The 13,836-nt window shown below is 36.1% G+C and overlaps 1 protein-coding gene across 9 annotated transcripts in view; it reads right to left on the reverse strand.

Annotated features, from left to right (window-relative positions):
• Positions 1 to 13,836, reverse strand: part of LOC124156553 (neurofibromin) — a 115,273-nt gene that overhangs the window by 36,942 nt on the left and 64,495 nt on the right. For all 9 annotated transcript variants that reach the window (XM_046531166.1, XM_046531163.1, XM_046531169.1 and 6 more), the window contains 9 exons: positions 9,855 to 10,035; positions 9,461 to 9,644; positions 8,562 to 8,694; positions 6,736 to 6,897; positions 3,662 to 3,920; positions 1,406 to 1,544; positions 865 to 964; positions 602 to 725; positions 344 to 477 (listed from right to left, as the gene is read on the reverse strand). In XM_046531166.1, the coding sequence (XP_046387122.1) occupies positions 344 to 477; positions 602 to 725; positions 865 to 964; positions 1,406 to 1,544; positions 3,662 to 3,920; positions 6,736 to 6,897; positions 8,562 to 8,694; positions 9,461 to 9,644; positions 9,855 to 10,035 (1,416 nt within the window). The remainder of the gene's footprint in view (positions 1 to 343; positions 478 to 601; positions 726 to 864; positions 965 to 1,405; positions 1,545 to 3,661; positions 3,921 to 6,735; positions 6,898 to 8,561; positions 8,695 to 9,460; positions 9,645 to 9,854; positions 10,036 to 13,836) is intronic.

The raw sequence follows: 13,836 nt of genomic DNA on the forward strand, positions 1-13,836 counted from the left end.
AAAAATTACCCATTGTCATATTTCATAGATTACTTAAGAAGTTTAATTTGGGAGTCAAGGGATGACCAGTTTGGAATAGAAGGCTTTTAACTAATCTACATCCATCACTATCCAGCAAAATCAAGAAAAGTAGACGCCTGATCGACTGAAATCCCTCCCTATGCCACTGCTTTTTATAAGTAGTACTTCACACCCTGTTTAGTATAAATGGACCTATTTCTCCATTTCACTACCTTATAGTAACACACTACCCTCATCAATGATGATTTTGAACCATCAAGTTATTCTCTTCAACCAATTATAATATCATGCAAGTAATTATCAGTGATGCTTGAACACTTACTGGCCGCAGGAGTGGTTGAAGTCGAGTTAAACACATTACTAGAGCCTCAAGGAGAACAATGTCATTGAAGCTTTCTAATGCCTTTACCAAAATGCGAAGTAGTTGCTTGATATCTTGATCAGTTATACTTTTACCTGGAACGGAAGTAGTAACACAAGACAGTGAAAGAGAACATCAATTTAAAAAAGTACGACTCTTATAGAGTCTGAATAATTTCACTATCACAATTACATCATTGTACAGCCTACTGGTACTCACTTATGCATCCAAACACGATTAGTGCACGAGGCTGAAGGGCAGGATTATAGCAAAAAGCAAAACTTTTCGCTAGAGAGGTCCAAGTCTGCAGCCAGTCACACTCAGGGATGTCACGCATGCAGGCCTGAAAATGAAATTGAGAGATGAGATAATACATAGATGCTCTAAATACACTTCAATAGCTGACTGAATCACAACCAAATTGTTGGGAAAAGTAATACAAGTACAAAGTAATACAATGTACTGATTTCAAGAATTCCTACCTCCATTATTTCAAGAAGAGCATCAGTGATCACTTCAAGCGAGGGGAGTGAGAGCCTCTCACGGTCAGGATTAGCTGCAGCAAACCGATCGTTGCCAAACCTGTGAAGCCAAAGGCGATGGGGTTCAAGTGTGATCAATTTCTAATACAAATATAGTAATGAGCAAAAAGTTTCCACATGTACAACAGGCATTAAATTCACATGCAGTTACAATATAAACACGATAATTATAACCATGAACTGCATAATCGCAGTGAAAAGGCTCCTAGGGTCACTTTAAGTTCAAACGAGATTCTATAGAATGATGATACCAATTAAAACTTTCTTTAGTGCTCCAAATCCCCTAAAAAGCTAACACAAATTTGTAATGAGACGCCATTTCAGGAAAAAATATGGAAAAAATTGTAAAAATTACACATTAGATAAAGAACACTTTTTTATTTTTACAACCTAGTTTGGTAGGTTTTAGGAAGAAGTAAAAATTATAGATCCTATTTTTCCATACTTTAGCACATATAATTTGAATACTTAATTCAATTACCATCTATCATTCGCATGACGATAGCTTGAGCGAAAGGCAGTCACAGCAGCAGATTTCACCTTGCTGATGCCAAAAAGGAGGTAGAACTTGGGAAGAGAGAACTCATCCAAGCTGAGGCGAAGAACTCTCTGGGTTTCCTCTGCAGAAAAAAATTTAAGTGCAGCATTAAAATACCATAGTATAAACTGTTACATAGCTACACAATTCCATAAGGTATCACATATTTGGTGGCTAACAAATGGTAGCTGGTAAATTTTAAAACTTAAAAAGAAAAACAACCACCGCCTAAGACCAAGTCATTACCACACCATGATACATACGTAGAAGGAATTAGCTGAGACTGCTCAAGCAAAAATATCCATCTTCAACTCCTAAATATAAGAACTCGAAATTACAAAAGGATGTTTAGGTGTCACAACGGACAGTAAATTTAACTTCTCGGATCTCTTTCATTCAATCAAGAGTAAAGCTATGTCTCTATTAGATTTCCTCTACCGCTACAAGGACAGAGGCCATTTTCAAATTCGCAATTATTCACCCTTCATGCACTTTTCATTCGTCAATTTACGGATGTGACGACAGCAAGGGTGGATCCAATCGGCGAGGGCGCATGGAAACGAAGGGTAAGTGAACAAGGGAACGCGGATGCTCCCATGCCCTCGTAGGAAGTGGACGAGAAAATGGCGGCAATGGAAAACTCAGAAATCTAGAACTGGAGTTTTAAGTAATTTTGTGTTTATTATGTGCAGAGAGAGAGTCCAATCGGTGCCAGAAAAGTCAAAATACTATGCAGTCTAAATTACAAACATAAGCAAACCGAGAAGCAAGGTGAAATTGATTCTTAAATCAACCACCAGATGTCCTAACACTACCCTACACTTCTCATTTCGTTACTGTCAATAGTTCGCATTATTTCCATTCACACTTTCTGGCACCAGCAGAGCATTAGTTAGGGAGCAGGGTGCAAGGGAGAAAGGGAACAAGTGCATCCTACGTGGATTGGAAAACGGCCATGGCTCTTAAATCACACTTCACAGCATTTATCCTTCCATTGGAAGAAGTCATGAGGTTCAACTGGAGGGGAGTGAAACAGTGGGAGGGGAGTAAAATATGGAAGGGATAGTTGTGGTAACACAAGGGGGGAAAGGAAATGGGCTGAATGGATGATTAAACCCTGTCTTGGATTTCAGGAAAAGCAACAAAAAGCTGATTAGGAAATAGGAAGGGAGTTTTGGATGCTGGGAGATTTTTTTTTTATTAGGGATCACTTAAACACAGGACCATCAATATTCCACTGTTTAGAATGCCAGATTTTTTAATGAACTCCTTCAGTCACATGATCACTGGATTTTTCAATTTTCTCCTAATTTTTTAACCTACCTCATATGTGCTGAGAGAAATCTCATACTTTTTTTGCTGTATGGTCCATTACTTTTTTTGCATACACTCATCTTATGGTCTATGTCCATGAAAATTTCAAATCTTTGTATTTTAACTCAACACTATCTTCTTCCTTTATCGCCCTCCATATCACAAGATGGTCTATATGACTGTGCACAGGCAATGCAGCACAAGATGCAGAAGAAAACCACCAGAGTCTGACAAACAGGGGAAGGAACAATGGCAGAGCTGTGGAGGGGTTGTGGCTAGCGAGAGGGGGTAAGAGTAGCCCCAGGCATTATAGGGATAGGTTTCGCCCAGCCCATGGCAGAGGCATGAGTTTGCATGTTCCTCTAGTCTGAGGAGTTTCAGTGCTAATGGTAGATCTCTCCTTGAGTATTTGTGGGCAAATATAATTTGACATTGTCAGAGCTCTTAGCGTCTTTTAAAAAAAATATGAAATTGCCATAATATATTTTATAACAGCTTAGAAGAGGTTAAAAATATAAAATATATCTTGCAAGAAGACCAATTTCCTAATAAACTGGACTACTATCAGTATGCCTTCATTAAAAGTGGTACTTCTATGAGGCAAAAAGGCCTTCTTTGATGGGGAATGGCTTTCACTCCATTAAAAGCGGGGCTTTGTTTTAAGTGGGTTCATAAAGAGAGGGCTCCTCATCATATATAACTTAAGGCCCATGGTCACATTAAGAAACTTCTAAATGAGTCTTTATGGAGCCATTTCAAATAGCAGGTCATAGAAAAATAATAATGATAATAATGCATAGTTTGTTATAAGTTAGTTAGTCAAGCAGGAACTATTTTTTGAAAATGAAAGCATAATTTTTCAAATGAATGCCAACAACTGCTTACCAGAGAAGGACGGTTTGGTACACGTGCAAAGGGAATGGATGATGTTGATGACAAGTCCATGGGTAGAGGCACGCATGCTGAGAGAACCTGAGCACACTAGGAAAGAAACAACATGGAAGAGGTACGGAAGATGCCTTGCCACATCGAGGCAATTGTTGAAGGACAGCATGAGCAAGTAGCGAGCTAGAATGGCTATGTCATCCCACATGAGGTGCTGCTCCAATAATGTAGTTGGCGAGGCACATGTTTTATCGATCACCTGAAAAATAGACATGAAATCTTTTTAAATTCAATATATAATTATCCATCAATCATAATCAAAATACATAAATTGTAAATGGGCTTAATTGGTGGAATTTTTACATTGTTTAGATTAAAAAACATCGTACTGCATTTAGTCCTCTACTTTACTAACATTTCATTTACAAACTTTCAGAGATACAAACATTTGAAAAATTCAAGCGTTCTCAAAATTTCAAATTTGGCGCCTTAGGAGTTGGCCGATGCGACACAGTGTGTTGTAGAGGACCTTTGGGCACAGCCTGAACAAAGGGACAATTAAACCAATGTGAAGTCAAGCATTGTTCAGCATTAAACCCGTTCTTCCTTCCCTCGGACAGCAAAATTTTTTAAGCTCCAACCACGTCCCGCACACAGATAGATCATTTCGTTCCCGCAGTGAGTTATAGCAAATTTGCAATGCAGTGTTGCATTCTGCAAGATAAAAACACTTTTCGATGCCTGACATAGGTTTTTCAACTTATGAACAAATTCAACTCGCGAATAATGCCTTGGAACATATCGTGTTAGTACGTCGAGGACATAGCGTATTCCACTCGCTTTTATTCTCTTCTACCTGTTTCGATGCTGCAGCTAAAAAGGTTTTTAATCTCTTCAAAATGATGAAATAGCATTGAAAACAATGAAGAAAAATAAAACTGAGGAATTGTACAAATTTTTTTCATTCCAAAATTTGTAAATTATCTGAAATGCTTCACAAAGAAAAGGCCAAATGAAAATCAATGATTCTCCCGACTGCCAAGGTAAACGTATATACTAGAGATGGGTCGAATAGCAGATTTCTCGAATTCGAATGTCGAATTCGAATATTAAATCATTGCTCGAATATTCGAATACCTCGAATACTAAATGATGAATGCTGGAATGTTTGACTCGGTTGCCTATGCAGCAGGCAACACAAGATTTTGGGGAGTAATTTTGATTTCCTTTAAATGATTCCAACAGGAATTTAGCTGATTAATGAATATTTTAATTTTATGGAAACAATTGGGCATATAATTAATTCAACTAACATCGCTTTACCCTCACTCCTGCTGCCAAGTGCTAGCTGACAATCTGAGGCATTTTGCAAAATACAAGCTCTTTTCCACCGGATTTTCTTCAATTATTTTCAGTCCATCTTTGGGAGTTCTCACGAGATAAGAAGATGAATTGGAATTGCTATCAGGGAGAAACCAAATATTCTGAGAAAATATCCCTTTGTCTGGGACTGTAACAATAAAGATTTATAGCACCACTCATAAATTGTAACTTGATGTATGTTTTCGGAAAAAAATACCGCATCAACTTCCGAGAAGCTCTGCTGCTCCTATCGAGTTTCGCCAGAATGCTAAGTCTCCGTCGTATTTTGACATTTATTTATTTGCGTAAAATGCTTACATAAACTCAGAAATACGTCGTGTTTGGTCTTATTCTTTTTGAAATTACGCGCACATTGCTAATATTTCAATTCAATAAAGGTGTAACATCAATTGACGAAAGTCATTCTTAGACACCTTTTGTGCTAATAGATGACTCATGCAGCGGTTGACCTCCACAGAAATGGGGAACTTCGAAGCTGGTAGGAAAAAAAGGTCAGTGGGGGAGAAAAGGGAGGGCCCGAAAGACGTTTCTATTGTTCTCGTGTAACTTGGTATGTTTTCGAAGCTTAGGTCTTCCTAATATGATCCCTGCGCGAGCTGTGACCTTTTTTTTATTTCGAAGAAGAGGAAAGCCTCAGAGTGGGGGGGGGGCTAGTGCGGTACTCACACAGCTGTTGACCTCCAGAAATGGGGAACTTCGAAGCAGGTAGCCAGAAAATGGTCAGTGGGTGAGAAAAGGGGGGAGGGCGTGAAACACGTTTTTATTGTTCTCGTAACTCGATATTTTTTTCGAAGCAGGGGTCTTCGTAATGCGATCCCTGCGCGATCTGGGACCTTTTGTTTGATTTCGGAGAAGAGGAAAGCGTCAGAGTGGGTGAGGCAAGTGCTGAATGGAGGGGGATAGCGGATCGTGGGAAATGCCAGAAGGTTGCTATCCCACGGCACTGAGGTTCTCCTGGTGGGGGGAATCGGGGACAATTCGTCAATTTGCGTAAAATGGCGCTGCGAGCACTAAATGACTACAGTTCTCTACATTTTTCCGAGACAACTACCAACGACGTGCGTGCGACAGTGTATGACGCGAAATTCAAAGTATTCGAGGTATTCGAGGCGGTACTTTTCGCATAACTATTCGAAACCTCGAACATCGAATACTTTCTAATATTCGAGGTATTCGAGTATTCGCGGATACTATTCGCACATCTCTAGTATATACACATTAAGCTCTTCCCAAGAGATGCCATTTCCACAGAGAAATCACAAAGCAGCACAATACAGAAGATGACACAGCACAATACCACGAATGAATAACTCTCATCATGCAGTGTAGCTAACTACAAAACCTTCAACATTTACATTCATAAGATCAAATGTATGTAGAGAAATGAAATATTTAATAGCTCCATATGAGCATCTGCATATTCTCCCAAATATAAATTATGTATATGCTTACGCTGAGTACTAGAACATTTAAAAACAATTTAGAGAAAAAAATATTTATTTTCACTACTGAAAATTCAATTTAAACATATAGAAAAAATAATCGATCCCAAATTAAATCCTTGTAGAAAAATCCTAGATAACCATTTAACCCAAGTGTGACGAGAAGCATGTAATTCATGACCGCTACGAATACAAAGCTCTAAAATCCAGATATACGTGATGCAATACTATTACAATCAAAATACTCACCCTACATAGCCGACCAATGACTTTTTTGGCCACAAGCTGTACATTAGCAGAAGCAAGAGCGACAGCAGTGTCCGCCATAATTTCTGCTTGAGGGGAGCCCAGCCCTCCAGTCACAGATCTCTTAATAAAACTGTCCAAAACCATATCAATCAACTCAGGCACCTGTAAATAATCCAATTAGGAGATTAAGTCACACAAAAGGTCCAAAATATAAAATTGATCACCAAATAACTACATAGCTACTTTCATCTCCACTTGAAAAACATGAATAAGCTCAGCAATTTGATGTTTCACAATCGGGAATACACAATGATTAGGTAGTATTGTAGTGTGATGCAGTGAGGACAAGACAAAGGAGCTTCTACTTATAATGCTCAAAAATGCTCATATAGAGTAATTCATTATGAACATATTTCAAGAGCAGCATATTTCAATGTAAGAATCTAAGATTTGCAAAAAAGAACACCGCACAGCTCCAATAAAAGAAAGAGTGCACTATACGTGAATAAAAAACAATTGTATTTGACAGCAAAAATAGCAGTTATTGACACCAAAGGTAATAAAATAAATTGCATACATAAATTAATGTACACTAGACTCTCGTTAAAACGAACAACGTCACTACGAATTTCTTGTTATAACGAAGCAAATTTTTGTTCCCGACGGAAAGGTCTATCCAATCTATAGTTAAAGAAACGTTATTACGAAATTTTCATTATTATGAAATTACGAACCACAGTCCAAGTCCCGGTGGTTACAAAATAAACTATTGCGAAATTCAACAAATACACAACAGCATTTAGATGGATACACACTACCCTATGTTATAATCATTTTGCTATGTTTAAGTTCTCCTCATGTACTGTGGCCAAGAGCGTCAATTATTCTTCAGTCGGAGATACTTCAATGTCCACACAACATCATATAATAAGCTTCATTCCCGTGGAATCATGGTGACCCACTCATTATCGCTCGTAAATTGGACTTAAAGGTAGTCCTCTTCCTATGCGCATTCGATTTAGAAACAATCAAGATAAGAACATTCGAAATTTTCAAGAATGCCCGAAATTCCTCATCTGGCACCTTCTGAGTTGGCCGATGCGATGCCGTGTGGTGTAGAGGAAATGCCACTTAGGGCATCATCTGAACAAAGTATCATTGAATACGGTGTGAAGTCAGGAACTGCTCAGCATTTTGCCTGCTCTTCTTTCCTGCCGACAGCACTGTTTTTCGGCTCCGGCTGCGACGCACACACATCTAGATCAGTTTGTCACTATCTGAGTTAACGCCCAATTGTGATGCGGTGTTGCATTCTCCAGGATAACCGCACTCCTCGATGTCTTGCTTAGGTTTACCTTATGAGTAAGGTCTCGGAATGCATTTAGTTCATATATTGACAACTTACAGCAATTGGGAAGATATCAACCATCGATTGCATCATGCCGCATTCTTCTGTTGGGAAAATGAAATGAATGTGCTTGTTTTTATATATTTGTGCATAATTTAATTGTGTAAATTATATACTTGATTTCGCTATATTTCGCAGTGAGATCATAAGTTAGGGAGATTGAAGAGAAAAGAAATTTTGACAAATGTTTTTTTTCAACAATTCCTAAAAGAAACGTGCATGCGAACTTCTCTATTACGAACTTCCGGTTTTTCGGTCCCGTGAACTTCGTAATAACGAGAGTCTACTGTTTTTATTGAGGACATTTTTTTCAAATTATGCATTAAGATTGGCAATGCAACAGCAGAGGAAAAAACACTCATAAAAGAGTTAAGAGTTCATATACAAATACTGTTGCATGATTAACACAGGTACCTACCTGCCCAATGCTTCCCCATATCTTAGCTTGAATGGATGGATACATTTCCACTTCTTCGATTGTCAATGTTATCAGTTTATCCAAGATGAGAGCAACCTTCTGCCGCTTGGTGTCATCAGAATGCTTACAAAACCTATGAATAGAAAAATTAGATACTTTTAAGTACACCAAGTAGAAAGATAAAAATGACAAACACATTTTCTTTGAATCATAATTTTTCTGATCAACCATGATGTCAGCACCCTTTAGAGAATGGATAATGAGTTTGCTTACTTTCAGACATTTATTTTTTCTTACATGAGGGGGAGGGTCTAAAATGGCAAAGCAGGTGCTTACATAATACTAAAATGCTTCTTAATTACCAATGAATAGACCAATTAGTCTCTGTGCATAAATGTCAATGCGATCTACAACAGGATTCTATTAATAAGATACAATATCTATACCATCAATATCATTGATGTTATAGATGATATAGAACATCTGCAGGCACTCGGTAAACCATCTAGTGACCAGGGCAGGTGAATCATATCATCAATCTCATACATAACATCTCCTGCTATGCTCAGAAGAGCTAGGTGTTTCATGTGGGAATGAAATTTTCATTTTTCAATAAATTATAATAAATATAAATTGTTATATAAAATCGAACAGTGATGTACTCCTGCTATTATAAATGTTTTTAGAGACAAAAAACTACCCTATCATATTATGCAACATAAATGATATTATTTTACAAGTTTATTGATATTTATTTATACAATTTTTCACCCCACTAATAGTAAGAATTCAAGTGGGTAAACACAAAATGCATCACTTGGCCCTGATTGACTTGTTATTGCAATTTATATTCATCTAATACACACAACACAGTAAATCCTGAACGAATTATCTCTTACCTCACAAGGTTGGCGAGCCATGGTGTCATGTACTCAAGGCACAAATGTTTCAGCTCAATATTTGACCTCCGAAAACCCTGTATACATTCCTCCAGGAATTCCAAGGTGAGATGTGGCTCATTGTGAGCTAATTTCTCACTCACTGACTTAATGAAGATGGTATTATTGGATGGAATACATAGACCTGAAAACCAGAGAGAATTCCAAAATATTTACTAAAAGTATGCAATGATTACCGGAACAAGCTGAAAAATAATATATAAATGCATTTTAAAATGGTAGGCTGTGAATGCAAGTAACATTTCATGGAAAAAAAAACATTTAATGAGTAAATCCTAGAGAGGGGCACAGTGAGCTCTGGCTAATGAAGACATAGCATCATTTTCTAACTTACCAGAAGTTTCCAAAAGTTGACCTTCAATTTTGAGATCAAATGTAGCTGTTAAAGCACAGAGTTGATTGTAGGCAGCTGTCCTGAGATTGGGATCCGAAGATCCCAAGTTAAGCAATGCCATGTTCAACAATGTTCCAGGAACATCCTTAGGTCGAATTTTCTGATGAACTGTGACGGAGTCCTGTGAAATTATTGATCATTATTGATTAGATTCTATAAGCACTGAAAAGACTGAAATCTTCGAGGGTAAAATACCAGACAACTACAATATATACAAATTATACGAAACATTTTCTCTTCCATTCAAATAACCCAGTTAGAACAAGTTATAGCACATCCTTAGATATGATACCTAATACCAAGGTGGATCTGGTATTGGGATATCACATTTCTCAAGAGGGAGCGTATCCATGGAATCAAAGTACATTCTACATATATGCTATCACTTGTGCTACCAGGGAAATAGCTTCAGTAAGTGATAAACTTAATATTCATAACTTACAAGCTGAAATACTAAAAAAGTCAAAATTAGGTATGGTATATATGTACATACTTAGAAACAGAAAGCCATGAAAACTATTAAGTATTTATACATAATTACTAGGACTGACCATTAAATTAAGCCTAGAGTGATAAGTGGAAGTTATTAGTATTAGTTAAAGAAGACATTGCAATATTTTGCACCAGGGTGTAAAAATAATTCAGAGGAAATATTGCTAAGTCTTTTCTAATTTTATTAACTCTTAATTATTCTAATATTAAAATAAGGTTATCAATGATTTTACACAATGAAAACATGCTTACTGGCATCAAATAGTATATTTTTGAAAAGCTAAGACTTTTCCCAATTTCCAGCATAAATGTCTTTGAGATCAATGCATTTTTGCACATGGTGTACCATCCTTTTTATGCCTCACTTACGGAAATTACGCACTCCACTGTGACGGTAGCTTATAACCATATCTTTTTCCTCTTCTCCGGTTCTGAAATGCATTCCACCCAGGTGTTTTTTCAATTTAAGGAAGAGATGTTAGTCACTTCCCACACAGCACACTCAAAATTTATACCATATAAAAGTTGCATAAATGGATAGGTATAATATGCAAATAATATTCCGTCGATTATGCACATATTATGCGAATAATATGCACATAATATTTAAATATTATGCCGCCGTAAACTATTACTATAATATTGACATAATATGTATATTATTACATTGTTAGTAACATCCCATCGTTAATTATGATTCATATAAGAATCATAAATCAACAGCCACCCAGCAAACTCAAAAATCCTATTCAGTATAAAAGTTGCATAAATGGATAGGCATAATATGCAAATAATATTCCGTCGATTATGCACATAATATGCGAATAATATGCACATTATATTTAAATATTATGCCGCCGTAAACTATTAATAATATTGACATTGTATGTATATTATTTCGTTGTTAGTAACATTTTATCATTAATTATGATTCATATAAGAATCATAAATCAACGGCCACCCAGCAAACTCAAAAATCCTATTCAGTATAAAAGTTGCATAAATGGATAGGCATAATATGCAAATAATATTCCGTCGATTATGCACATAATATGCGAATAATATGCACATTATATTTAAATATTATGCCGCCGTAAACTATTAATAATATTGACATTGTATGTATATTATTTCGTTGTTAGTAACATTTTATCATTAATTATGATTCTTATAAGAATCATTAATTAACGGCCACCCAGCAAACTCAAAAATCCTATTCAGTATAAAAGTTGCATAAATGGATAGGCATAATATGCAAATAATATTCCGTCGATTATGCACATAATATGCGAATAATATGCACATTATATTTAAATATTATGCCGCCGTAAACTGTGATTGTATCCGTAAAAATCGATGATCATACATCCTCTGTATCAAAAAATGTGAAAACTTATGTTTTAATATATCACTAACAATTTCGTATCGTTCGCAGAATACTCCACAATTATTATTATTTTTTTATTTTACACACCGGCATATTCCGGTCTGGCGAGGTACTCAGCTTGGTAGCCATATTGCCGTTGTCCATGGCCGTTGTGTTGTTGTTCATTGTTGTTAGTTGTTGCCGTAGCCATATTGCCGTAGTTGGGAGAATTGAACGTCTATTGAAAAATCTAATATTAAAGAGGAAAAGATGGGTTTACGGAACTAATTTATGTCACAGTACTATTCTGGTAACGCATATACGATAAGGAATAATAAGCTTCATGGTATGAAGAACAGGACTTTATATAAAATCAAAGTAAGTACACGTACGTGAGTCGTTGTCGTTTGTCATAGGGTAGAAAGCAAATCTGAAATTATCAGCTCCTAATTTTGAGTGTTATTCCCAGTACTTTAATTAATTTTTTTAATTACCTAAATGTATATCTTATGACGGTACTTTTTCAGTCAGAGTCCCAGCTTGAAAAGTGAAGGGAGGCTATTCCAAGGAAAGACGAAGTTTTGGCACTTAAGTACTGAACCAGGTTGTGAGCTGCACTTTCGCCCTGAAGATATCACGTACTTGATCATATATGCATATAATTATTTTAGTTTGTGATTATTAATGACAATATTATCTTTATTGTTTCGGAGTGCATTTTCAAGAACGGCTTGCTTACATCGTTTGCGTGATTGCTCGCCACAACTCTATGACTAACACAGAGATAATTATACGATTAGAAGACCTCTTTGTGGCTTGGAATCACATTTTGGACCATTTTTAATACATTCGCTAAGAAAAGACCGTAGATGTTCAACCATGCGGATGTCATGGAAGGAATCATCGCGAGTGTTGTGATTGTGAATTCGTGTGACATACTTTGTACTTTCTAATCGCAATTTCATGAGTAACGATTATGGAAGGGCGAATGTTTGTCATTAGATGTCATTCACATGATATTTAAACCAAATTTGCGATGATATAGGACTCCTAACTGAATATTTGTATATTTGTGATACAACGATGAAGGATTGTGCCTTGTTTTAGTGCAATGTACCTATGCTGTGTCTACATGAATGATTCATTAAATTTCTCCTCGTTTCCAGAAATCAATTTTTATTCATGTAATTTTCGAATATTATGCAACTGCATGTTATCACGCATCAACGGTATAAAATATGCATAAAAGGTTCGTAGATATGGTATAAAATGTGCATAACATGTACCTAAAGGTGTATACTAATGGTATATATGGGTATAATATGTGCGTATATTTAGCCACATCAATGGTATAAATCGTGCCTAAAAGGAGCATATAAATGGTATAATATGCGCATATATTTTTTAGGCCACATCCATGGTATAAATTGTGCATAATATGTACATAAAAGGTGCATATATATATGGGTATAATATGTGCATATATATAGCCACATCAATGGTATAAATCGTGCATAATATGTACATAAAAGGAGCATATAAATGGTATATATGGGCATAATATGCGCATATATTTTAGGCCACATCCATGGTATAAATTGTGCATAATATGTACATAAAAGGTGCATATAAATGGCATATATGGGTATAATATGTGCATATATATAGCCACATCAATGGTATAACTTGTGCATATTATGTACATAATATGTGCATATAAATGGCATAATGTCCTCATAAATTGCGATATTATGCACATAATATGCGGAATATATGCACTGATGGAATGGCATAATGTTTGCATATATACGGAATATATGAGGACATTATACCATTTATATGCACCTTTTATGTACATAAAAGGTGCATATATTCCGTATATATGCAAATATTATGCCATTCCATCACTGCATATATTCCGCATATTATGCACATAATACCGCAATTTATGAGGACATTATACCATTTATATGCACATATTATGTACATAATATGCGCGTTTTATACCATTGTGGTGGCATAATATTCGCATAATATTTGAATATTATGTGCATATTATGCCAT

The sequence above is a fragment of the Ischnura elegans genome, chromosome 3 (assembly GCF_921293095.1).
Source record: "Ischnura elegans chromosome 3, ioIscEleg1.1, whole genome shotgun sequence".
Lineage (NCBI taxonomy): Eukaryota > Metazoa > Arthropoda > Insecta > Odonata > Coenagrionidae > Ischnura > Ischnura elegans.